Source organism: Erpetoichthys calabaricus, chromosome 5 (genome assembly GCF_900747795.2).
Source record: "Erpetoichthys calabaricus chromosome 5, fErpCal1.3, whole genome shotgun sequence".
NCBI classification, from domain to species: domain Eukaryota; kingdom Metazoa; phylum Chordata; class Cladistia; order Polypteriformes; family Polypteridae; genus Erpetoichthys; species Erpetoichthys calabaricus.
Genome location: NC_041398.2, coordinates 214,978,852 through 215,004,316, shown reverse-complemented (window position 1 = coordinate 215,004,316; position 25,465 = coordinate 214,978,852). Strand labels below are relative to the sequence as shown.

The 25,465-nt window shown below is 40.4% G+C and overlaps 1 protein-coding gene across 1 annotated transcript in view; it reads right to left on the bottom strand.

The window, feature by feature from the left end:
* Window positions 1-3,996: 3,996 nt before the first annotated feature.
* Window positions 3,997-25,465, bottom strand: part of alpk2 (alpha-kinase 2) — a 61,639-nt gene continuing 40,170 nt past the window's right edge. The window contains exons 5-12 of the mRNA XM_028802509.2: window positions 21,369-21,516; window positions 17,379-17,506; window positions 17,229-17,264; window positions 16,768-17,042; window positions 14,462-14,550; window positions 9,246-9,463; window positions 5,193-5,241; window positions 3,997-5,094 (exon numbers count right to left, since the gene is read on the bottom strand). Coding sequence (XP_028658342.2) covers window positions 4,881-5,094; window positions 5,193-5,241; window positions 9,246-9,463; window positions 14,462-14,550; window positions 16,768-17,042; window positions 17,229-17,264; window positions 17,379-17,506; window positions 21,369-21,516 — 1,157 coding nt within the window. The 3' untranslated portion in view covers window positions 3,997-4,880. The remainder of the gene's footprint in view (window positions 5,095-5,192; window positions 5,242-9,245; window positions 9,464-14,461; window positions 14,551-16,767; window positions 17,043-17,228; window positions 17,265-17,378; window positions 17,507-21,368; window positions 21,517-25,465) is intronic.

The window sequence follows — 25,465 nt, the reverse complement described above, 5'->3', positions numbered from 1 at the left end:
GCACTGGCAATCGGAAGGTTGCCGGCTCGAATCCCGTAAATGCCAGTAGGGACTCTGCTCTGTTGGGCCCTTAAGCAAGGCCCTTAACCTGCAATTGCTGAGCGCTTTGAGTAGTGAGAAAAGCGCTATATAAATGCAAAAAATTATTATTATTATTATATAAATCCGGCCCTGGCTGCATGTTTTCATTCTAACCATCTTCTTCATTAGTGAGGTGTTTTTACTGTTAATTAACTTCTTTTGCTTTAGTTTTTATTAACTTGACTCTGGCCCCTTAGTTGTCTCTTTTTCCTTAATTAGTAGCCAAACAATAATGAGACATCAAACAAGCCACCATATGACCAGGTCACCTGTGCCCATCACACAATATCTGAAAATAAATAAAGGTGAAGGTCTCAGTAAGGTTGGTCTCTCAGGTCACCAAAACATTATGACGGTGTTCTTAGAAAAAACAGAAAAATCAACAGATTTGGAAATGTCTGCTGTGGCAGAATGAGAGCAGCAACAAGCCATTGAATTAAATAACGGGCTTAATTAACAGCAAGAATCAACTTCTCATAAAGAAACAAATCAATTCAGAGGACTGAATCCTTAAAAACAGGGCTATTGAAATGAAGGGAAAAGGAGTTAATTAGCAGTGAAAACTACTCACTGAATAGGAAAAGGGTTAGAATGAAAACCTGCAGCCACTGCGGCTCTCCAGGCCCAGAGTTCGACACCCCTGTGCTAGAAGAACAGCAGCACTAAGCACATGTTGGGCTCACAGCCTTGTACCTTTTCACTGCGGTTTTATAAGTCCGATCAGCAAGACTAGATATGTCACACACATTTCTTAAAGATATTAGACAGACTGTGGAAAGTCAGGGTGTATAATAAACGCGTGTGCAAACATTTTATTGGAACATACAGAGACAGCAACAGGCACACGCCAATTGCATGCATCAACCCTGTGTGTGAGGGACAGCGCAGTTTAATGTGAGGACTTGTCTCGTCGCACCTCACGTTTCTCTACTGTATTTGAACATGAAATACGCAAATTCAGCGATATTGTGTATATAAATAATCAACATTATTTGATTCTTGATAGCACAGACCAGTGGACAAATTTATTTTATGTTATCATTATTATTTTTTTTTTACTTTTCATGATGACAGGTGACACTGCATGTCACTATATGAAGTGCAGTCATGGTGCCAGAGAAGTGCTGGACTTCCACTAAGTACTGATCCTGCTGGTCCTGCACTGAACCTACGAGACTCTTTTCTTCTTCTCGCAGGCTACATTTGCTTTTATTATCATCTGTGCTGTAATTAAAGTATTTGCACATGTTACTTTCTTGCTTTCTACCCATAAACATCTATGCAAAACTTGCTATCGTCAGCCACAAGCTATTACTACTTCAACTCGATGAGCTAAATGTACTCAACAAACAAACAACGGTCCTTTACGGAAGCTGCGCCACGTGACTATAGTAAGCCCAAGGTACAAGATCACTGCATAGCAAACAGTGCAACGTAACTGAACGCTCGGGGCGACGTACAAACAACCCCTCTGCACAACTGAACCAGGTTGAATGAAAATGCTACTGCTGTTTTTTTTGTTTTTACTCAATTTTCGTTCTCGTTTTAGTTCATTCATAATTCACTCATTTTTATTTAGTTTTAGTTTCTCTGTTTGCCTTAATTTCAGTTCTCGTCCTTGTAAAACGGAAAACAATATTTTTAGTTCTAGTTCTCGTTTTCGTTATGAAAATGTCACTGCAGTGCCAACTCATCACCAAGAACAGAGAGTAAGGAAATGTTATTCAAATTAGCCGATGATTTCTGTGAACTCCATTCTATCCTGATTGGTCTACTTTTGAAAAAAATGGCTGATTTCAGATTGTAAAACAAGTGGCACAAGGGTGCTTATCGAGTCACAGCCTAAAGCCCCCCACTACCTAATGCGTTCTGCTTTCCTGAAGAGATCACAGCTAATCATAAGTGACCCCAATCTGACTCAGACCTGTTTAGTGGGCTCCTTTCAATAGTATTATTTTTGGAAGTGGAAGACAATATTAATAATAAACCAGACTCCTTTCTTAAATGTTTGTGTTGGCAACCACACATATTTACAGGTTTAATGGCTATGTTTAGTAGAAAAAAAAAGGCACGATGCATGCAAGGGGCTGGTATCCTACGAGGGATTTCACCGATCTTGTTCACCCTATCATTGTATAACATTCATTATATATTCTTATTTGTTGCTTAAAACTCAAGTCTTGTGTTGCAATTATGCCCCCATAGTTCAAGTCCATTGGATTCAACCCAAGTGTGCAAAGTCAGTGATGTGGATTCATGAGAAAACAAAGGTTTGTGCTGGGATGTCGACAGCCACTGTTGGTCACGAGTTTGATGTCAACGAGTGGACCAGCTGGCTAGAGACATCCCATCATCGATCCCAACTTCACAGTAAACATCAACTTGCCTCTGCTATGCTCCCACAGTCAGAGGCTCCTAACATTCCTAAGTGGTGCCCAAAGCAGACGACGCTGACTGATTATTTCAAGTCTCTGTGTCCTTCACAATCTGTAACTCCATCCACCAGAGTCGAAGGTGGGGTTGAGACCTTGCCAGTCTCAGGAACTTCCAAGCACAGCAGCTATCATAAAAGGTCACAGGATTCTATGGAATGAATAGTTAGAAAAAATATTTTGCATGTTACCAATTTTACTGCATTTTATGGATTAGTTCATGGAGGTAAACTGGATACTGCTAGAAATAATGTTTTGTTATAAAGAATTCTATGCAGAAAAGTGTCTTTTGAGCAAGCTCTAGTGAAAGGGTACAGTTTTTGGTGGTCACGGGACTCTAACCCCCTATTTCCAACAGGTTCAACGTATTAACATTTGAGTCTTTGACTTTCATGCCATTTTCTAGCAACAGTAACTCCACAAAAGTTGGGGATTGACCGTATTTCTTTACTTTTATATTTACTGCAGGACTGAGGGAATAATGTAAGTGTTGTCACGCATGTGAGCATAAGGGACAGCTTAAGGGCTCGGATGATTGGAATTCCCTGCCGCTCCAAGGATTGGCGCTGTGCCCTAATGCCTTTTCTCTTCTTCCCTGTTCAGATCAGAAGATTAACAGTTGTACCCTCATTGATGTCACTTCCAGTGTCTATCCACCTGGACCCACCCGTCTCTTCCTGCCGGAATGGAAGATCCACCATCTTGAGGTAATTCATTTGAGAACTTGCATCTGGAACAATTATTGTGTGTTTTTTTGCTTGTTAAACTCAAATTGTTCAGGGTCGCCAGGGTGGTGTGCAAACTCTTTATCGTAGTCTGTCTGTTCTCTTACAATGTTTAGCAGGGGTGCAAAACTAAAATAACTCATTCCTAGACAAGATGTGCCCCTGGGGGAAACACTTCTCTATCCGACAACAATCACTTTATTAAAGGCTGCAGTATTACATCCAAGTTGAAGTAAGTCAAGTGGACTTGTTACTATTCCTTTTATATTAATATAATGACAGAAATATATGCCCGAGGATTATGGTAAGCATGACAATGACCAAGAGGTGAAAATGAAAAGTGAGGCATAGTCAGGGACAGCAGCGGTCAAAACTCTAAAATCATATCAAACGAGACCACCAGAAAACAAACGGACGAGGGGGGCATAACGAGTCAGCAGCAATGTGAAAACGAATTACCCAGAATACAATCCGACCGCTAGGGTGGGACTAACGCTGTGAAGATTTTTAAAAAGAGTTTTACAATCTGAAGGGTATCACATAGTGTGCTCTCCACCATATTTCTAGCATCACTTCTGCCACATCATTGGCACAATGATTGAGGACACATGACCTTCATCACAGCATTGCGTAAATAAAGAAAACTAAGAGGTTACTGGAATGAACTTTTATAGCCTTAATTCCAATGTAAAATAAATGTCAGATATGAATCCTCATAGGTCAAAGCCCAAAATACACAAAAACATAACAGGAACAACAACAGTATAAAAATGTTTATTACTACAGTAACACAAGTAACTGAGCAAAAAAGGTCAAAACAAAAATTTGTTGAATAAGCTTAACCAAAAATGTCTCCTACTATAATCTCTTTATTATTTTCCTTTCTCCTCTCACAAAACTGTTGTTTTAATTTAGCCATTTCAAAAATTGGACACCGAGTTCACCATCATCTTTTATAGTAGCAGCATGACGATGTCAAATTGTTCTGACGCCAAGTATTTAGGAGACTGGCAATGGACATCATCAACAAGAATATGGCTGTGTCCATGAAAATGACGTGTAAGATGGCAGAGCCCACAAGGAAAACTGACCACAAAATGGCGTCACAAAATAAAAATAACAATTCCAACACTGCGAAAAATACAAAAAAAAATAATTTGTGGACTTCCCTAACACACTTGTGATACATAATGAGAGCCCAACATGGCAGCAAAGAGTGCAAGGATGGGGGATACATTTCTGTCACATATTTTATACAGTATATTGTTATATGTTGTCCATTCGCAGACGCTTAAAGCACTTTTAAAAAGTGTCTTGACAACAAACCTCCATTCACGTTCCAGTAATGACGACTGCGGTTATTTCAAACCGATAAAATCCCTCAGCCCCTCTTATGGATGCTCTTTTTCTAGTGCATGCAGGAAACTCTTTGCAAAACGTCAGAAAAGCCTCGTCATGAACACAATGCTGGCTACACAGAGTAAAAAAATGAGATGACTGGGACGGCTGTCTGTTTCAACGTTAGATGACACCAAAGCGCCAGTTACCTCCAAGACCTATTTCATGCTGATACAGCAAAACATTTCTTTTTCAGAAGAGTCATTTAGCTCTGAGAGTATTCCCAGCATTAGTTCTTCCTCCATTATGCTTTATTTTTGCTGAGAGGTGGGAAGAAATGATTCTTTGGCATTGGCTGCACCTTAGTTTTTACTATTGCTGCAGCCATTTTTCTTGTTTTTGGCTGGCTGCTCAGTAAAGGCTTCAGCCCCATGAGTTCACAGAATTTATTGCATTGGTGAAGGACTTTAAATTGGTCAATAAATGAAGTGGCGCAGTTCCCTTTGAATCCTTTGTACCTGCAAATTTAGGAAAAATAGAAGAGAGTTACACTTCAAGGATATATACCTTTCACACAACAGTTTGCCGCCTCCTCCTCCTCCTTCTAGTGACTCACCCTTTGCCGCAGGTTGCTATTCCAACATCAGTGAGCTTCATTCCAACACCTTAGGAGAGAGGGAGAGAATGCGGAGTGAGACCAGTTTTTTCATCTCAGGTTAGTGACACAGATCTCTTTAGAGCATGGCTCCTTCAGGACACAGACTTGCACTACACTAATCAAGCCTTTGGTCCCTTAAAAGGTGAAAGTCACCCTCATCCTACCAATTTTCAGGACTTGTGTCAGTGCACCAGGCTGATTTTATATCTATTGCTTGGCGTCATGCTTGAGCAGGACAAATGATTTGTCCAATTGGACAGAATAGATAATAACAAGTGGCAAAAATTAACTGGGTTCTATCAGAAAGATCATCAGGAACACTAGCTAAGGTCCATACAAAAGACATTAGACATTAGTCTTTTCTCTAGCAAAGTCATTCCTTTGATCACCTAAAGTTCTGATACTGTTATGCATGGCGATCTCTTATAGTGTGAATGTCATGTGTATGCCCTAACCTAACCTTACAAAAGATTAAACTACTCTTACTCAGTCATTTATTAAAATTTGACCTGCATCTAGAAAGTATTTAAAACGTTCTGTCGTTCTGACATATTACAAAATTCAGGTGCCCCACCAATGACGAAGGTTGGCTCCCCCCAAAAAATCCACCTGCTACCATTTGAAATCAGAAAATATTCAAATCAAAGTTTTTTTCAGAGACGGAGCTGTGTCTGACCAATTTGTTGCAATTCAGGGGATATCTACAGTGGTATTAACATAATAATAATAATGATAATAATGAAACAGTTTTTTATTTGCTTAGTTAATGTTGCTCAAATACTGCAAATTGATATTTCTGTCTCAGCACATCTTTATTAATAGGCTGATGGTCAGCAAGCCAAATATTCTGTGGTAATCGTGGATGTCAATGAACACAGAAATCTTTCTCTCTTACTACAGAATGCACAATAAATTAAATGAGAATGTCATCCATTAAGATATGAATATCTTAGGCATACAAATTGCATTATACATGCATACACACTCTGTAAGGAATAAACAGAGCAGTATTACATGGAAGAAACACTCTTTGTGACATATATAACTGAAACACTATCTGTCAGGATCCGCTGAACTGTCTAATTATCCACTAAAATCTTTAGTTGAATGCCAGATTCTTTAAAGGTGCATGTCAATCTCCTGCTGGCCCCTATGCACTCCTCCTGACTGCTGGGATTTGAAGTCCTCTCGGTAGCATTGCCACAGGATCATTCCAATAACAGGCTTGTTTACTGAACAGTTAAATGCAGCAACATGGCAATATGCATAGGGTTTATTTAAATGTATTTATTCATTTCACATTGAATAAATAAATAAGATTTATTCATTTCAAATTGTTTTGTTTATCTTAAAAATTTACAGGAATTGAGTTGCCATTTTTAGAAGTAATATACAGTAATCCCTCCTCCATCGCGGGGGTTGCGTTCCAGAGCCACCCGCGAAATAAGAAAATCCGCGAAGTAGAAACCATATGTTTATATGGTTATTTTTATATTGTCATGCTTGGGTCACAGATTTGCGCAGAAACACAGGAGGTTGTAGAGAGACAGGAACGTTATTCAAACACTGCAAACAAACATTTGTCTCTTTTTCAAAAGTTTAAACTGTGCTCCATGACAAGACAGAGATGACAGTTCCGTCTCACAATTAAAAGAATGCAAACATATCTTCCTCTTCAAAGGAGCAAACAAATCAATAGGGCTGTTTGGCTTTTAAGTATGTGAAGCACCGCGGCACAAAGCTGTTGAAGGCGGCAGCTCACACCCCCTCCGTCAGGAGCAGAGAGAGAGAGAGAGAGAGAGAGAGAGAGAGAGATAAAAAAATCAATACGTGCCCTTCGTGCTTTTAAGTATGCGAAGCACCGTGCAGCATGTCACTTCACGAAGCAGCTGCACAGAAGGTAGCCAACGTGAAGATAATCTTTCAGCATTTTTAGACGAGCGTCCGTATCGTCTAGGTGTGCGAACAGCCCCCCTGCTCAATCCCCCTACGTCAGGATCAGAAAAAGTCAGCGCAAGAGAGAAAGAGGGAGAGAGAAAAGTAAGCTGGGTAGCTTCTCAGCCATCTGCCAATAGCGTCCCTTGTATGAAATCAACTGGGCAAACCAACTGAGGAAGCATGTACCAGAAATTAAAAGACCCATTGTCCGCAGAAATCCGCGAACCAGCAAAAAATCTGTGATATATATTTAAATATGCTTACATATAAAATCCGTGATAGAGTGAAGCCGCGAAAGGCGAAGCGCGATATAGCGAGGGATCACTGTATGTATATTTTGTGTCTTTCTTTGTCTGATCTGATGAGGGGGCTCTCTGCATCTGGAGTTCTCCCACCTTGTAGAAATATGCCAATGTTTTGTCACCACATTTAGCACACACACTAGATATATAAAGTTTTTATAGGACATATGTCCAATACAGCTTATATTTTCAGCTTAGGTTGGCTATTTGATACATACTGTAAGACATTTGCCATTTATGTTTCATGTTTACTGTTTTACGTATCAAAAATCAAACATATGTGGAAACAAAGAGCATCTGACATATTGTACCATATAAATGTTAATGAGATTATCAAAAAGAAGTAGATATTTTATTATCTACACCCCATATGACATGTTGTGATGGTCACACTGAATGAGCTACACAGGATCTGCAGGTGAACTAGAAAGTCCACACGAGACAGGGTGAGATTTTCATCATTGTGAGGTGATCACTAGAGTTGATCTGTGTTTTTTCAGCAAATATGATGGGTTTCCCAGTGATCTTATTCATCAAATTTTCCCTGAAAATTCAATGTCTGCCTGGCTTAGATAAACTTTTTTTCCCAGTGCCCCATGATGTTTTCCAAGGCCAGTGTGACATCATATAGCTGTAGCAGCTATGTTGGATAGGGATGTCACTGTCTGGTTTGTGCTCCTGGCCTGACTTTAACTTTCATGATGCATACTATAATCATACTCCACATCACATTTTACAGCGCTGCCTGGTCTGCTTTGCACATGCATGAATAATTAATAATTATGTAGTACTCTAGACAAATTGCACTTCTCGTGTTAAACAAATAAAATAAAAAAACATTATATTCATTTGAGGGTACAATGTCTGACCATGCGATTGTGAAAATATTTTGCTGTTCTGCATAGATTCATTGTGTGTTGTGTCTTCCCTGCTGGATTAATCATGTTATGCTTCTTGTTATGTAGTGCAGACCAGGGAGTGACAAGGACAGCCCCCTAACTCTATAACGCTGACCCCTTCCATCACAGGCTTTTTGAGTGTTAGTTAAGCGTAGTGTTAGGAGCTTGCGAGACACAGAGACAGATAAAGGCCTCTCTGATGGAACCACAATGACATAGTGGTTAGGATTGCTGAATCACATTTCTGGCGATAATAATCGGTACAGCATAGTTGGTAGACACTTCATTAATCTGCAGGAACACTTAAAAGACCACTACACCATTATAATCCACTCACAACAATTCCAGTTTCTCTTTCCACATTGACTTCAGTTGGTGTAATTTCTGTTTTCACCAAACGCGCGATGAAGTGAATTCAGTGAGGTCACTCATCATTTGACTTGGCCACTGTGGTATGCACAGTGGGGAAGAGGTGGGATTGTTCTCATATCTTTATTTTAGAATAGTGCATCTGAGGTGGGAGTTCACAAAAATTTTTAACCACAAGCTGTGAGGCTCATGAACTTCACATCCTAAGGTTAAGAGACAGCTTCACTAATTTGAGGAATGAGTTTTCATTCAACTGGAATTTAGTTCAACTGTTATGACAATAAAATAAAGAAGTACCAGTAAAACTTAGAATGCTATGATATTCCAGTCTAATAGTCTGTGGTAGCTTCAGATCCTACTCAGTCTTAGTCGTGTTTTTCAGTTTGTGTGCCTGATTTCAATCTTTCTCCTATCCTTTCAAAAGTTTGTTGTACTAACGGTTGTCCATCTGCACAACATTAGGCACGCTTATATTTCCGGGAGCAAGAATATTTATTTCATACCCTGCATGTCAGTGACGAGAAGGTTGCCGCCTGTCCTCTGAAAGACCCAGTGTTGGAAGGTGCAGCACTTTTGGCCAGCATCTGAGTCTCTTCTCATCACATTCAGCTCCTTGCCATCCTTCACCGAATATTTGACAAATTCTCCAATCAGTTCTTCCTCCAGAGTGGCGTATGGAATATTATTAGCAGGGCGATGGATTAGATAGATCGGAATGATGCTGAAATGAAATAAGGACAAGCACACATTAGTAAGATGTATGGACACACAATCAGGAAATGTGGACAAGATGGAGTTTTGTGATTTATAATTGTGAAATGAGACCAGTGACAACTGCTGTGCAAACATGTAATAGTATAGCTTAATTTCAAATTTACATTTTATTGAATTTATTAAAAGCAAGTAACATTCCATACAAGCAAGTCAAAGTTTACAAAACTAAGTTCAAATCAACTCCAACCCATGAGAAAGAGAGCAAGGCCAACAGCCGGAGTAAAACTTTAAGAGTAGAAAAAGAGGAGAAAATCATTTCCCCCCAATATAAATGCTTATTCTAAAATATTATTGATTAGGTCCTGCCAGGTTTAAAAAAAGATTTGCACAGATCCTCTAAGTGAGAATTTGATTTTTTTCCAGTTTAAAATACAGTAGTATATAACATCAGTTACCCACTGACTTAGAATAGGAGAGTTAAGATTCTTCCAGTTGAGCAAGATAAGTCTGCGTGCCAATAGTGTAGTAAAGGCAATCACAGTTTGTGTGTCCTTCTCCACTTTAAACCCATCTGGGAGTCCACCAAACACAGCTGTTAGTGGATTAGGTGGGATTGGGACACCAAGGCTGTCTGAAAGGCGTTTAAACATTTTGGTCCAGAATGATGTTAATTTGGTGCACACCCAAAACATGTGGCCAAGTGAGTCTGGAACTTGATTGCAGCGTTCACAGGTTGGATCTTGCCCTGGAAACATTTTGGACAATTTTAAATGAGACAGATGTGCTCGATAAAAGATGCTTTGCACATATGGAGCTCGAGTGAATTCTCTGCATGGCTACCTTCCACTCCTTTTGTGAAATGTTGAGTAAGAGATCGTTTTCCCACTGTATTCTGGGATCTTTGAAAGGAAGGGACATAAAATGTTTTTATATATTATAGAAATGCTGTCTGAGTCCTCAAGACTGATCGATATCTCTTCTGGAATAGAAATAGTTGGGTGGTGAGACAAATTGGGCAGATTTTGTTTAGCAAATTTTCTAATTTGGAGGTAGTGAAAGAATTGTGTTGATGGAAAGTTAAATTTGGAGTGTAATTGTTTGTAGGATGCAAAGACGTTGTCTATGTGCAGATCTCTAAGTGATTTTATCCCAAATGTTTTCCAAACATTAAACACTGCTTACGTTTGAGAGGGTGGACAAATGTGGTTCTCGTGCAGAGGCGCCACAGATGAAAGCATCTCTATCTTTAAAGTACTTCCTACATTGGTTCCATATTCTGAGTGATTGAAGCACAATTAGGTTGTTTACATTTTTTAAAGCAGGCTTCCCAAAATAGTTAAGTGTGTGGGAAAAAAAAATCATAGAAAAGTGCACTTGATTTGTCTTTATTACAGTACAGCAATGCAACTTGAGCACTTTAATGGCCCTGCAGTGGAGCATTTAGAAGCAGTTGCACATCCTAATGAGCTAAATGAACATTGTCTTATCCCAAAACTAAGTAGCCGGTGTTGCACAGGTATGTTTTCATAGTGGGTTAAGGTGAGACAGAAAATATTTCTGTATATTTTAAATGTGTATTTTTTGTCACCTGCGGTGGGCTGGCGCCCTGCCCGGGGGTTTGTTTCCTGCCTTGCACCCTGTGTTGGCTGGGATTGGCTCCAGCAGACCCCCGTGACCCTGTAGTTAGGATATAGCAGGTTGGATAATGGATGGATGGATGGATATTTTGTCATTGGCTGAAAGGCAAGTGACGTATCCATTAGCCCCACCGGTGGTTTTCAACCTTTTTGTGTATTCGATTGTTTTTTTATTGTAGCAATTGTTCTGGGACCAGAGACGGTTACAGCATCCCCTGACCCTTGGGTGGTGTGTGTCACCATTGGAGTTTCAAGCATCACAGTGTTGGGAGGACTACCTAGGAGTTTGAAATAACGCGCAAGCATGGAAGAGTTCACCTTGTAGTTTCGAGCGGCCGGTGAAGGGCCAGGGGGTTGTTATGAGATCCTTGGAGTCTCCAAATGTCATGGAATGGGAATCCCAAAGCACATAAGCCTCAATAAGTTACAAAAGCACTTCCAATAATGCCCACTACAGGGGGATATCATTTGTGTTTTGATAAATATTTTGTATGACTGTAAGCTAGACAAATTAAATGTAATATCAGATAGTGTTTCAGGAAGCATGTTTTATTTCATTGATGAGAACAGCAGTGCTTTGTTGCTTACCTAACCAACTCCCCATCAGAGCAGCTTGGTAAGGGTGGCTGTGTTTGTACTTACGTACATGAGTTAATACCATCCACCACAGGACAGCCATAAACCGACAAAACAAAGCTACTGGGGGGTGAGTTGTACCTGAATGTGTTGCTCAAAAGTGTGGCTGTTTATGATTGGTTTTGTATCAAAGAAATTCTGTACTACGATGCCCCATTGGTTTGTGGTTTTTTGGTAAGAATAACATAAAATTGGTCACCTTGCCTTTTCCCTCTTTTTCTCTCACCCTCTGGTGATGAAGAGAAGAGCATGATGAAGACAACTCTGTCTTGGCAGCCATATTGAGACTGGTATGTCAAAACTACATTCAACGACTGTGTGGTAGCAAAGCAAGCTGGACTGAAGATAAGCTGAGAACCGCTTTGGGCACAACATGCACTGCTGCTTAGGCTGTAAGGGTTAGGATTTGCCAGTATTCACACTGTAACATGCTTCCTTAATATTTGTGGACATTTTATCAATAATACATAATTAAATGTGTAAATTAACTGCTGCCTGTTTCTCTACTCTGTCTAATTACCTGAGGTTACAGATGTAGAAGGGAAGTGGGGAAGAAGAGCTAAAGTACCTGATCACAGAATGGTAAGTGTATGAGATTTTAGACATTTTATTAAGGTATGCACAATAAAGAGTATTAAATGTTACACAATAAAACATCCATCCATCCGTCCATTTTCCAACCCGCTGAATCTGAACGCAGGGGTCTGCCGGAGCCAATCCCAGCTAATATAGGGAGCAAGGCAGGAACAAATCCCGGACAGGGTGCCAACCCACCGCAGGACACACACACACCAAGCACACACTAGGGACGATTTAGGATCGCCAATCCTCCTAACCTGCATGTCTTTGGACTGTGGGAGGAAACCCATGCAGACAGAGGGAGAACATGCAAACTCCACGTAGGGAGCACCCGGGAAGCAAACCCAGGCTTCCTTATTGCGAGGCAGCAGCGCTACCCACTGTGCCACCGTGCCACCCACAATAAAACATGTATGCACAAAAATATTCTCGGAATGTGCATATGTAGCTCTCCACGCAAATATCAGGATTTATAAAAGAAAACCTGACTGGAGAATATGCGTATGTTTATGATAACTCTGACACATCCTTAAATAACATCACGGTGAACCTAAGAGATGATGACACCCTTGATAATGTAGGGAAATGCAACCAAATCAGCTAACCAACGATTCACACATATAATAATTCATATCATTGGGTCATTATTAGAATGCGTGTTGACATGACAAACAAATTATACCTCAAAAGTGATGAATGTTATGTACAGGCTCTATTTAAGTGAACTTTTTAGAGAACTTTTTTGGGTTTTTGTCAGTTTATATTGGCTTCCTGTTGTCACTTATCAGGGAACTGGCTGACAGGTCGAGAATATCTCAGCCAAGATTTCTACCATCATGCCTGCTGCACTGGAAGCCATTAACTGACCCACAAGGTGTGGGTGCACATACTTAAAACATAACACGTTTTTGCTAACATAACAAGGCAATTTGCAGCAGTTTCCGGTTCTTCTCACATAGTCGGAGTACTTTACTAAATTTATATTGCAATAAGGGCACCTAGTGAGAATGAAGCTGATTTCATTAACTGTGAGCAGTGCCATTCCATGATCATGCAAGTCATGTGTGATGCTAAGATGAGACTGACAAACGTTCTGGCAAGGTGGCCGGGGTCAACGTCTTTCCCTGACCCCCAGAACACAGAGGAGAGGTAGATTCAGTTACAGAGTGCAGACAGTGTGTCAGGAGGGAGTCTGCTCTCCCAGCCATCGTGATTGCATATGTATGAGGTTCATTAGCATAGTCCATATACGGTTGTTTCAAGGTGTTTGAGGCGTGTTAAAAATAATAATAATAATAATTCATTACATTTATATAGCGCTTTTCTCAGTACTCAAAGCGCTATCCACACAGGGAGGAACCGGGAAGCGAACCCACAATCTTCCACAGTCTCCTTACTGCAAAGCAGCAGCACTACTACTGTTCATGTACACACATTTACAAGATGAGTGTGGTTTGTAAAGGGTAAATTGCATGGAAATGTGTGTACACTATGAATTTGACTCTTTTTTGTCGTACGCATTTTCTGTTTTTTTGGCATAAGCATAGTTTTACATTTGAATCTACACTAAGTTTTATAAATGAGACCCCAGGTCCACACAGCCTGATGTGGATAAGTGGGTTAGAAAATGTGAGGATTGACGGTAACTCAATCTCTTAAGATTCTAGGATTTTAATTGTTGCTTTTTCAGATGTAACTAGAAGCCAAATTATAATGAAGAAGAAATTAAAAAAATAGCCAAAAGCTGCTTGGATAACAAACTAATTTCACATTGTTGTCACCTGTGAGGGCCACTCATGAAGGATCTGTCATAGTCAGAAGAGAAGAGAAAAACTTTAAGCATTTGATTCCTTACTTCGATTCCAAAGCACAATTCTGTGTTAAAGGTTTTCCTGTTCTGTCCCAAACTCTGTAATATCCTTTCTCCACAGAAACATAAAAAACAACATTTTTCTTGGCCATCACTACAAAATACGTGGGGTGAGTAACATATAAAAGAAATGTCATTTTTGGCTGGATTATTCCTTTAAAATGATCTCTTGTAATATCTTATTTTACCTCTCAAAATAGATTGTAATTCTTCTTAAATTTTAAATGCAACATTTGTAACCAGTTAGATGATGCCCAATAAAAAAAAAATCACTTTTACTTACTCTGGGACTTCACCAAAGGAATCCGTATTTGTTGCTTCAGTTCTGTATTCTTTAATATATTCTCTTGCTGTATTTTGAACATGGCATTCCTAGAAAACAAAATATGAGAGCCTGTGCTTTAGTTTATGATGAAACTGAAATTAAATGAAGGCCAGTAAGCTGCCTTGTGCTTTACTGACACTGGAGCTACACATCCAGATGACCCAAATGAAATGAAAGCACAGCTCAAATCAAATGTGCTGTCCTCGCTTGTTGAAAACAGTAGAAACCTAAGAGTCATCACAGAGAAAGGGAACAATGGAAAAAGGCAGAGGGAGTCAGAAGTGGTGGCAACAGAGGAGAACATGGAATAGAGTTCACTGTGCATTCATGATGAAATAATTCAGTCAAGCACGATTTTACATGGTGGGCGGCACAGTGGCGCAGTGGGTAGTGCTGCTGCCTTGCAGTAAGAAGACCTGGGTACACTTCCCGGGTCCTCCCTGCGTGGAGTTTGCATGTTCTCCCCGTGTCTGCGTGGGTTTCCTCCGGGTGCTCCGGTATCCTCCCACAGTCCAAAGACATGCAGGTTAGGTGCAATGGCAATCCTACATTGTCCCAGTGTGTGCTTGGTGTGTGTGTGTGTGTGTGACCTGCGGTGGGCTAGTACCTTGCCTAGGATTTGTTCCTGCCTTGCACCCTGTGCTGGCTGGAATTGGCTCCAGCAGACCCCCGTGACCCTGTGTTGGGATATAGCGGGTTGGAGAATGACTGACTGACTGACTGACTGACAATTTTAAATGAGTGTAATTCAACAAAGGAAATGAAAAATGGTGATACAGGTAAATATGAATAGCACTATTTAAAAGACAGATCTGTAGGTAGATAATAGCAAAAATAAAGAGCACTATATAAAAGGTTTATAAATAGCTAGATATGAATAGCACTATATAAAACATAGATATATAAATAGATAGACATGAGTAGCATAAAAGATTGATTACATGTAGATAGATAGGAATGAAAAAGCACTATATAAAAGCCAGATATGCAGATAGATATTAGCACTATATAAAAGATAGATAGATAGATAGATAGATAGATAGATAGATAGATAGATAGATAGATAGATAGATAGATAGATAGATAGATAGAAATAGCACTATATAAAAGAGAGATACAGAATATAGATAAATAGATGATAGCTATCAGTTTTCTACTTAGAGGCTAGATAAGTAAACAGATAGATATGAATATGTGAAGAGTAATTCAGTAAAGGTAAAGACAGATAGATAATACTTACTTTCATCCCAAATTAAAATTTCGCTTTTACAGAAGCTTAATAAATATAGAAATATTTTAAGAAACAACAACAATCCCCTCAAACACAGAAAAGAATTACAAAGGACAGAAAACACTTCAGACTTGCTTAAAGATAAGAGAGCAGGCACAGTGAGATAGCACAGAGATGTATTCCCAAAGGTGACCTTCACCCTGAAAGATGTTCATCCTCAGGCAGGTGGTAACACCTCTCAGTCACACACAGTCCTGGCAAAGATGAATGGGACTTTGCTGTTCTTCTTTATGATCTGTAAACTGAAGAGCTATCTGAAAGTATAGCCTCCATTAGCTAAAGAAAGTCTCAGGAGTGAAGGGAGACCAGGGCTCCTAATGAGAGATCTACCCTGTTGTGTTAACAGCAATAAAAGGCCATAAGTGATGTCAGAATATGTTTAAAGCCATCGCATGGCCAGAGACTAATTCAATGTGGAATTAAAAGGTGAATCAACTACAAGCAGTCAGTTGATGGAAGTAAAAGTGGCCAGGGTCTAGGGGTGTGTTAGAATAGGAGTGCTTTGCAGTGAAACACCACAACATCGTGGACCTAAAAAGGCTGAACTTGTTTTCAGTTTGCTTAGCTGTTTGTTTAACCCTCATTTTTATCTCTTTTCCCATTAGAACACTAGAAAAACTTTTGGCCATTCTGGCCATTCGGCCAAATAAAGTTTGCTAATTCTATCCACTTAACTCCTCCAAAATAATATCAAGTCTAGTTTTGAAGGATCCTAAGTCCTACTGTCTACCACACTACTTGGTAACTTATTCCATGTGTCTATGATTCTTTGTGTAAAAAAAAAACAAACTGTGACCCCATGTTCTTGGTGATCTCATTTTAAAATGACAGTCTTGATCACCTGGACTAATTCCCTTCATAATTTTAAACACTTCGATCAGCCAGTTGTTTTTTAAAACCTTTTGAGTGCTCTCTTTGAAAGGCACCATATCACATAAACTCTAGACAATCGATGGATGGCTGTCTCAGTTACCTGTACTGCAAGCCTGTAGTTCTTCTGGATGAGCTCATCATTTGTCTTGGTGCCATATGCAATGGCGTTATGCACTTTTAAGACACAAGGATGTCCTGGGTTAAAAACAGGCACAAGGCCGTTGATAACAGTAGTCCGAAAAGCTTTCCGGTGTAATCCTTCCCCAAAATGCACTTCTTCCGTCACAATACAGCCAGGCTTATTATCTCCAAAATATTGGTCATTGAGAAAATCTTCACGAAACATCAGCTGTGCAAATGTAATTTCTTCTCCTCCTATAAAGACGACACAAAAAACAAACTTGTTTTATGCAATACTAGGAACACAATTTGGTGTTCACTTTGTTAGCAAGGTGTTTGATCACCATGGCGGAAATACAAGGTTGGAAAGTGTAAAGAAACATCTATTAGTTGAATGTGGAGTTAAAACAGTAAAATGTTATCAGTTGAAAAGGAACTTGCCTTCAAGGTTCTTTTGACGTATGAGATTATTCAGTGCTGAAAGAAGAGAAAAAAGGAAAGATGAATCACACACAAGATGATATTTCAGGGGGTTTATTTGGCCATTTGTTGGCCATGAAAGACTAAATGAACCTAAAGGGGAGTGTGCACCTTCTGTGGTCAGGTTAAACTCTGAAGACGCCTTGCCACAGCTGTTCTTCAGCTGGCACTGGTACACCCCCTGGTCTTTGGCTGTTGCCTGAACGATGGCCAGAGACACTGGGCTCTCATCTCCTGCCCTGCAAATACACAGACCAAGATCTGGAGTTAAGGCCACGTATCGTTTTTGCTTCCTTGAAGACATGGACTGGATGAGACATTCACAAGCTTAATGAGATAACAGCACTCCATCCCCTGTGGCAAATAAATAATCGCGGAGGGGTGACGAAGGAGAAAAGAAAGAAAATATAGAACGGAGGTTAGTGGAGAGAAGAGGAAGGCGGGAGGAGAAAAGAGCCGGTGCGGGAGTGAGTGAGCAGGAAGACCAGGCTTGTGAGTGTGAAGGCAGGCAGTTGGAAGGAGAACCTCTTGAAAGAGTGTTTGGCTGACACTCGGGGGTAGTAAGAAGCGGTCACTCCAGGTGAGCAGGTCAGAGGAGCTGGAGTGACCAGAAGTGGGGACGACTCACCACAGAAGGCAGCGGGAGTCAAGGAGGAAGGGAGAACCCCAGTGTGAACGCCCTGGTCGCTGGGGACCCAAGTCTTGGTCTGGCGAAGGAGCTGTGTGTAGCCAGAGGACAGGAGGCAACCGGACCAGAGGAAGGTCAGCTGCACCTGCGGATAGGGCATCTCGCCTGTTACAAGTCCCATATGGGATAAGCAGGGGGAGCCGCCAGTTAAAAGGAGAAGGCACCAGGTTTTTAAAAAGGATGGCTTCCAGCCTGGTGATTTTAACCTCGTTTAAAAGGATTTTTTTGTAGTGATTTTTAACTTCTACTCATTTCACATGTTTTTATGGATTATTTATTTATTGAAAATGTTTTGACACACTGCACTATTTATTTGAACCCTTTTTGTTTTTGTTTTAAATAAAAGCATTTTTGCATTTTGCACCTTCCCCTTGCTCCATGTATGATTTGTCCTCATCTGACAGCTCTATCGGTTACATTATCGACAGTGACGGGTTCAAGAGGCTCCTGAAACTGGAAGAGGGAGCATGGAGCAGGACCTGCACCGTCACAGGTCTTACTATGGTGTAGAATGGCTACTGCTTGAAAGGACTCATTTTTAATTTATTATTCACGTATGGCTACAAAGCCCCTTTTCAGCACCCATTCCTTCAGTGTCCTAATGATCATCTCTTTTACCTTATCATTAATTAGTTATTTTAAAATGGTTATCAGAGAAACCTTTGTTTTTTGCATTAGCATATTTGAACTCTGTTATTCTGTCCACTAGGATTGGGTGTTGGGATTCCTAAAGTTCAGTTCTGGGGTTCAAAAATGGGCCAGTGAAAAAGCCTGAGCAAGAAACATGTCTGTCTATTGTGTTTGTTTGGCAGAATGACGGTTATTCCATTCGATTTCATACAAAGGGGTCTATGACTATCGTGAGAGAAGAAAGCAAACTGGATCTACCGAGGATTGAAAGAGAAAGAGAAGGGAAAAGTCCAGATGGTGTGAATGCTAGAGGTCACTGTTGCCCCTTTAAACCTAACAGACAGACGCACAGGACACAGGTTAAAAGCACCAAGATGATATTTCATTATTTTTCTTCTAGGAATTGTGCCTAGAAGAAAGCACCCCAGCCACAATAAACAGGCAATTCAGCAAACACTTCTTCTTCTTTCGGCTGCTCCCGTTAGAGGTTACCATAGCGGATCATCCAAATACAGTTCTCAATAATAATCACAATTCTCTCCTCCACACCTCCCAGCAAGCTCTGTCCTACACCTCCTGAGTCCGGATTGCTTACTGGGTTCACAGCAGTCCTTTATATAGTCCTTGACCCGGAAGTACTTCAGGGCTTCTGTCCCTGTGACTTTGGAGTACTTCTGGGCTATACAGACAGTAAAAACTCCCAGGTCCTCCTGCAGCGTCTCCTGGTGGCACCCACGGTACTCAGCAGGGCTGTGAAGCCAAACTCAAGATCCCATGGTGCCCTGCGGGAATCCCAGGCACCATTATGCTGCAGGGAAGTCACCATCTAGCGTCTTGGGGGAGGCAGTGTCCCACAGTAGCCGCCTTCCCCCATCCTTCCATTCTTTGGGCATCCATCACAATGGACAACTGCATAAGAGCAGAAGGACATGAGAGCGTGTAGTTTGAGAAACTAACACCTCACTGGTCTTCAGTTGACTTCTTCTTTAAATAAACGGCAAATACCAGTGTCATCTGCAACAGAGAGAAGACAATTTTGGGATGCTGACCTTAGAGGCAGAGTTTCATAGAAAAAGCAGTGTCTGAAACTGGCAAATAAAAAGAAAAAGTTAAAATGAACATTGGACAGAAGGTGACTGGAAAACAGCATCCTGGAATTATCTTTTCTCCATTGCAGATGACACTGGTATTTGCCGTGTATTTAAGGAAGAAGAGGACCTGCAATATCAGAGCTACACACTCTGACGTTCCTGTTATGCAGTTGTCCATCGTGGCCTTCATCCTTCCTCTTTTTCTGTGTTGGATAGACGCAGTGTGTCTTCTTCTCTCAACGTAATAATAGACATCTTTGTATGAAATCTTCTGTTTCTTGGCAATCTGTCCCATGGAATAACCTTCATTCTGCCAAAACAATAATAGTCTGACATGTTTCTTGCTCAGATGGTTTCATTCTCACCATTTTTGAACCCTGAACTGAGATTAAGGAATGCCAGCACCTTGCAACCCAAGTGAACAGAATAAAAGGTCTGAGCAGTGCTATTTCAAGTACAACGGTTACACTAATAACCAATTAGCATGTAAACAGGACAAATTAAGGATACGCTAAGGGAGCTGACCATTAGGACAGTAAAGGAATTACTGCTGAAAATGAGGCTTTGAAGTCATATGTGAGTAACAAATAAAAAATTAGTCGAGTAATAAGAGCAATTATAAACACTAGGAATGCCTTTGCTGTATTTTGAAATCAATGACCAGAAAGCAGGAGACAGAGCTGGAGGTGACAGAGTTAAAGATGCTAAGATTTGCACTGGGTGTGATGAGGATGGACAGGATTAGAAATGAGTACATTAGAGGGTCAGCTCAAGTTGGACGATTGGGAGACAAAGTCAGAGAGGCGAGATCGTGTTGGTTTGGACATGTGCAGAGAAGAGAGATGCTGGGTATATTGGGAGAAGGATGCTAAGGATAGAGCTGCCAGGGAAGAGGAAAAGAGGAAGGCCTAAGCGAATGTTTATGGATGTGGTGAGAGAGGACATGCAGGTGATGGGTGTAACAGAACAAAATGCAGAGGACAGAAAGATATGGAAGAAGATGATCTGCTGTGGTGACCCCTAACGGGAGCAGCCGAAAGAAGAAGAAGAAGAAGAAGAAGAAATTGCCTCTATCTATCTATCTATCTATCTATCTATCTATCTCTTGGCAATTTCTATCAAAAACAAATTGTGGGTGACTGCAAACTGTTGAATGGTAGTGTAAAAGAAAAAGCCAGTCCATCTCTACTGCTCTTAAAATAGCACCATGTGTGACAGGACTTTCCATCCCATCCAATTCCAAGATACAAGAGTGCATTGCACAACTCGGTGACGTCAGTGGGCTGCACAGGAGATGAGTGGTCTTCGCGCATTGATAGATGCAGTGACATCGGCTTGGATGGAAAATGACTGTTTGGCTCACGGTGCTGAAGGAATATTCATTTCACTGAACAGACTCAACGGCTTGTTTTTCCACTCATCAAGCTGGTCAGTCTAAGGTCTTTAGATCTGAGCCCAGTTGGAGAACAGTGAGTGTGACAGACACCTGTTACAATGGAAACATTTACTCTTTCCGCTTTTAGCTTTAAGTTGCTCCAGTCAGTGAAAGTGCAGGCCCACCACCACCACCACCACCACCCACAGAAAAATGACATACATACAATTTTTTTTTAGTTTACAGAAATCGCACCTTGTAATAGTAATTACAGATCAAAGCAAACACTGAGGGAGGTGCAAACCTGCCTTCCTTACTTGCGTTGTATTTTAGCCAAAATCATGGAGTCTTTAGTCCATTTTATAGTGGAGTCTGCACAGATGTGGCTGAACGTGCAACAAAGTTTGATGTTTCCAGAATCATTGGCAAATGTTTCTGCATGGATATTCTGGAGAAGTATAGGAGCTGAAAGACAGAATTATTCAATGAAGTAAAAACAATAATAATACTGAAATGATGAAAAAGGCAAAACATACATCAGGCACTCAGGGGTATGGAGGGGCCCAGGCATAGAGGCAGCAACGTGTGTAAGGCCCGAAGAGGATGCATACTGTGCCTTCCATAAGCACATCTTTAAGCTGTAAGAGGAACGCGGCAACCAACACAAGCACGAGGAATGTGTGGAATACTCTTGGGGTTTGAGTTTATTTTTTATTCATTCCTATTAAAGATCTTTAAAGTCATCAGCCCACTGCGAGACCGGCAAAATAAAATGAGTCCCTCTGCTGTAGGCTTCTCAATTAAAATAGTTGGGATGATAACTGTGATATCCTAGCTCTTTCTAAGAGGCCCTTAATCATCACATCGCAGCTGACTCCAGGACATCTCTGCTCACAAAGTGGAGCCCCATCAAACATTTCAACATTTCATTATCGAAATAGGAATGTTTTCGCACAGTATGGCAGGGGGCACCAAAGAAACAACTGCATAGCACAAGGACCAGCCCTGCATTCACCAAGGAGATGTGCTCTCCATCAGAACACTAGACTGTGGTCTCTTATCAGCTATGGCAACAAGACAAAGCCTGGATCAGCACCTCTTTTATAAAACAGTACTAGCATCCCACCATCTTCTTCATGGAAATTAAAGCTTACCAACCACATTTAGATCAGATGACTATGGTAGACCTCTTTTCAGTCTGAGTGTCATACTAAATGAACTGAACATATCAACAAGCAATAAATGACTTCACTTTTGGATCATAAATAATAATAATCATAACACATTTTATTTAATAGCCGCCTTTCTTAACACTCAAAGCCACCTTACAATAAAATGAAACAATAGTAAAATGATATAAAAACAAAGAGGATGATAACATCAAATTGCAATAAGGTACAGAGGTAGTAGCAAACATCAAAGACAGCAGGCAGTAACCGTGTTAAATTCACAATTGGTATGCCAGTTTGAAGAGATAAGTTTTGAGGGCAGTTTTAAAATGTGTTATTGAATCGAGTTGACGGATATGAGAGGGAAGAGAATTCCAGAGTCGAGGGGCACTATGAGAGACGCTTGATCTCCAATTGAACAGAGTTTGATGTGCGGCACAGAAAGTGAGGATCTGAGGGAGCGAGAGGGAGTGTAAGTCTGAAGGATATCAGTGAGGTAGAGAGGACCAAGGCTGTGGAGAGCTTTAAACATTAAGAGCAGTATTTTGTATTGTATTCGGTAGTAAACAGGGAGCCAGTGAAGTTGGGAGAGAATAGGCATAATGCATTCAGTAGATTTAGAACAGCTTATTATCCTAGCAGCAGAATTTTAAATAAGTTGTAAGCAATGGATAAGTTTTTGTGGGATGCCAGATAGAATAGCATTACAGTAATCTATACGTGATGGGACTACGGCTTTAACCGATACTTCAGTACTGTGTTGCGCAAGAACAGGACTGAGTCTAGAAACGTTTCGGAGATGGAAGAAGGCAGTTCGAGAAACATCATATGAGATGAAAAAGAGAGGGTACTGTCTAGAATTATGCCCAGGCTCGTAACCTGGGAAGAGATGTTTGTGTTAATGTTGTTAATTAAAATGGAAGAATGGTTAACCTTAGCAAGTGTAGATTTAGAACCAATGAGGAGCACCTCAGCTTTATTGCTATTTAATTGGAGAAAACTGTGAGTCATCCATGGCTTTATGTCCTGGAGACATGCCATAAGAGTATTTGGAGGGAAAGCAGAAGTGTATTTAGTGGATAGATAAAGTTGTGTGTCATCAGCGTAACAATGAAAGTTAATACCATGGTGTCGAAAGATATTACCTATTGGGAAGATGTAAAAAGAAGTGGCCCCAAAACAGAACCCTGCAGAACTCCTTGAATAATGGCTGCATTCTCAGATTTAAAGCCCTTTACTTGAACAAATTGCCTCCTATCAGTGAGGTAGGAAGAAAACCATTGGAGGACAAGGCCACAGACTGAAAAACTAGCTAGGCGTTTCAAAACTATCTGATGAGATATGGTGTCAAATGCAGAGCTGAGGTCAACAAGTACAAGAATTGATAAAAGTCCCATGTCAGCTACCCGGAGAAGATCATTTATGATTTTGACCAGGGCAGTTTCTGTGCAGTGTTTAGGAGGAAACCCAGATTGAAACTGTTCAAAAAGGTTATTTTTTGAAAGATGGGACTGAAGTTGGGAGGCAGCTATCTTTTTGAGAACTTTAGATATGAATGGAACATTTGAAATGGGCTGATAATTGTTAAGGATATTTGGGTCTAAGCCAGGTTTTTTCAGAATTGGAGTATATGAGGCCGTTTTTAGTGAGAGGGGGGCCGTGCCTGTAGTAAGGGAAGAGTTAACTATTGTAGTTATCATGGGGGAAATATGTGACAGACAGGACTTAACAAAGCTTGTAGGTATTGGATCTAATTGGCATGTGGAAGAATTAGATTTTGTTATAAGCTCTGAGATATCATTTTGAGCTGGTAAACTGAACTCTGAGAATAAGGTGGTTGGTAAGGGAATATGGGTGATAGTGGAGAGTATGTCATTTTCTTCAGAAATAGAGGATTTTTTTCAATTTTTGAGTTGAAGGAATCCAAAAATGTACAGCAGTATTTAACAGACTGGTTAAGGTGAGTGACATTTTCTGGTGGTGTAATTAGCCTATTCATTGTGGAAAAAAGATCTCTAGTATTTTTCCCTCCTGTATTGATGATGTTAGAATAGTATACAGTTTTGGCAACAGAGAGAGCATTTTTGTATTTTAACATATGATCTGAATATATTTCCTTGTGTACAACAAGACCCGTCTTTTTAGCTAGGCGCTCCAACTGTCGGCCCATGGCCTTGAGCTGATGGAGTTCAGATGTAAACCAGGGAGCAGTGCGAATAAATGAGACAGTCCGTGTTTTTAAGGGAGCTAGTGTATCAAAGGCAGAAGACAGAGCAGCATTGTAAAGGTCTACTAATTCTGATGGTGTGGTAGAAGAAGGAGAAACAGGCTGGGATTGCAACAAATCTATAAGGGTCTCTGGGTTTACATGCTTGACATTACGAAATGAAATCACATGCTGAACTTTTATTTTACGGAGAGGTAAGCTAACATCAAATGTAATCACTTTGTGATCTGAGATAGGTAATTCAGTAGGAATAAGATTGTGAGGTGTGATACCAGAGCAGCAAAGTCTAAAATATTACCTTTTTATGAGTTGAGAAGTTCACACATTGTATTAAATTAAAACAGTCAAGGATTTCATTAAAATCATTTGTGAGTGTATCAGTTGAGGTGTCAAAGTGTATGTTAAAATCACACATAAGGATGACATTAGGAGACATTCGACACAAAGTAGTTTAAACAGTAAAAAGTTCTGGAGTAAAAATACTTGATAATTTATGAGGTCTATATAAGACAGCAATTATAGCATGTGAAGGTCCGTAGAGTTTGCCAGCTAACAGTTCAAAGAAAGGATACGCAGGATGAGGTATCAGTGATAATTTTAGGTCTTTGCAGTGAATTATTGCGAGACTGCCTCCCCTCCCCAAAGAACGGGATTTAGTGATGCAGACAAACCCTGGAGGGAGCACTTGATAGATGAAAATAATCACCCTGTTGCTGCCAAGTCTCCGTAAGACATAAACAGTCCATCTTAGTGTCTATAATAAAATCACCAATCAGCAGAGCTTTGTTAGAGATACGTGTAGATCGAGTGTTAAATAATTCAAACTTCAAAGTGCCTATGAAGTGCCGGTGATTTTACCAGAGGAATCAGCACGCTATGTTCAACACATCACTCAAAAATATGTGGACAAGAGTGTCCTTCAGACCAAAGTGAAGAAACAGACCTGCTGTTACACCTGCTGAGACAAAAACGACGACGAGACCCCCGGTGAATGTACTTTGGACGTCAGAGATCAGCA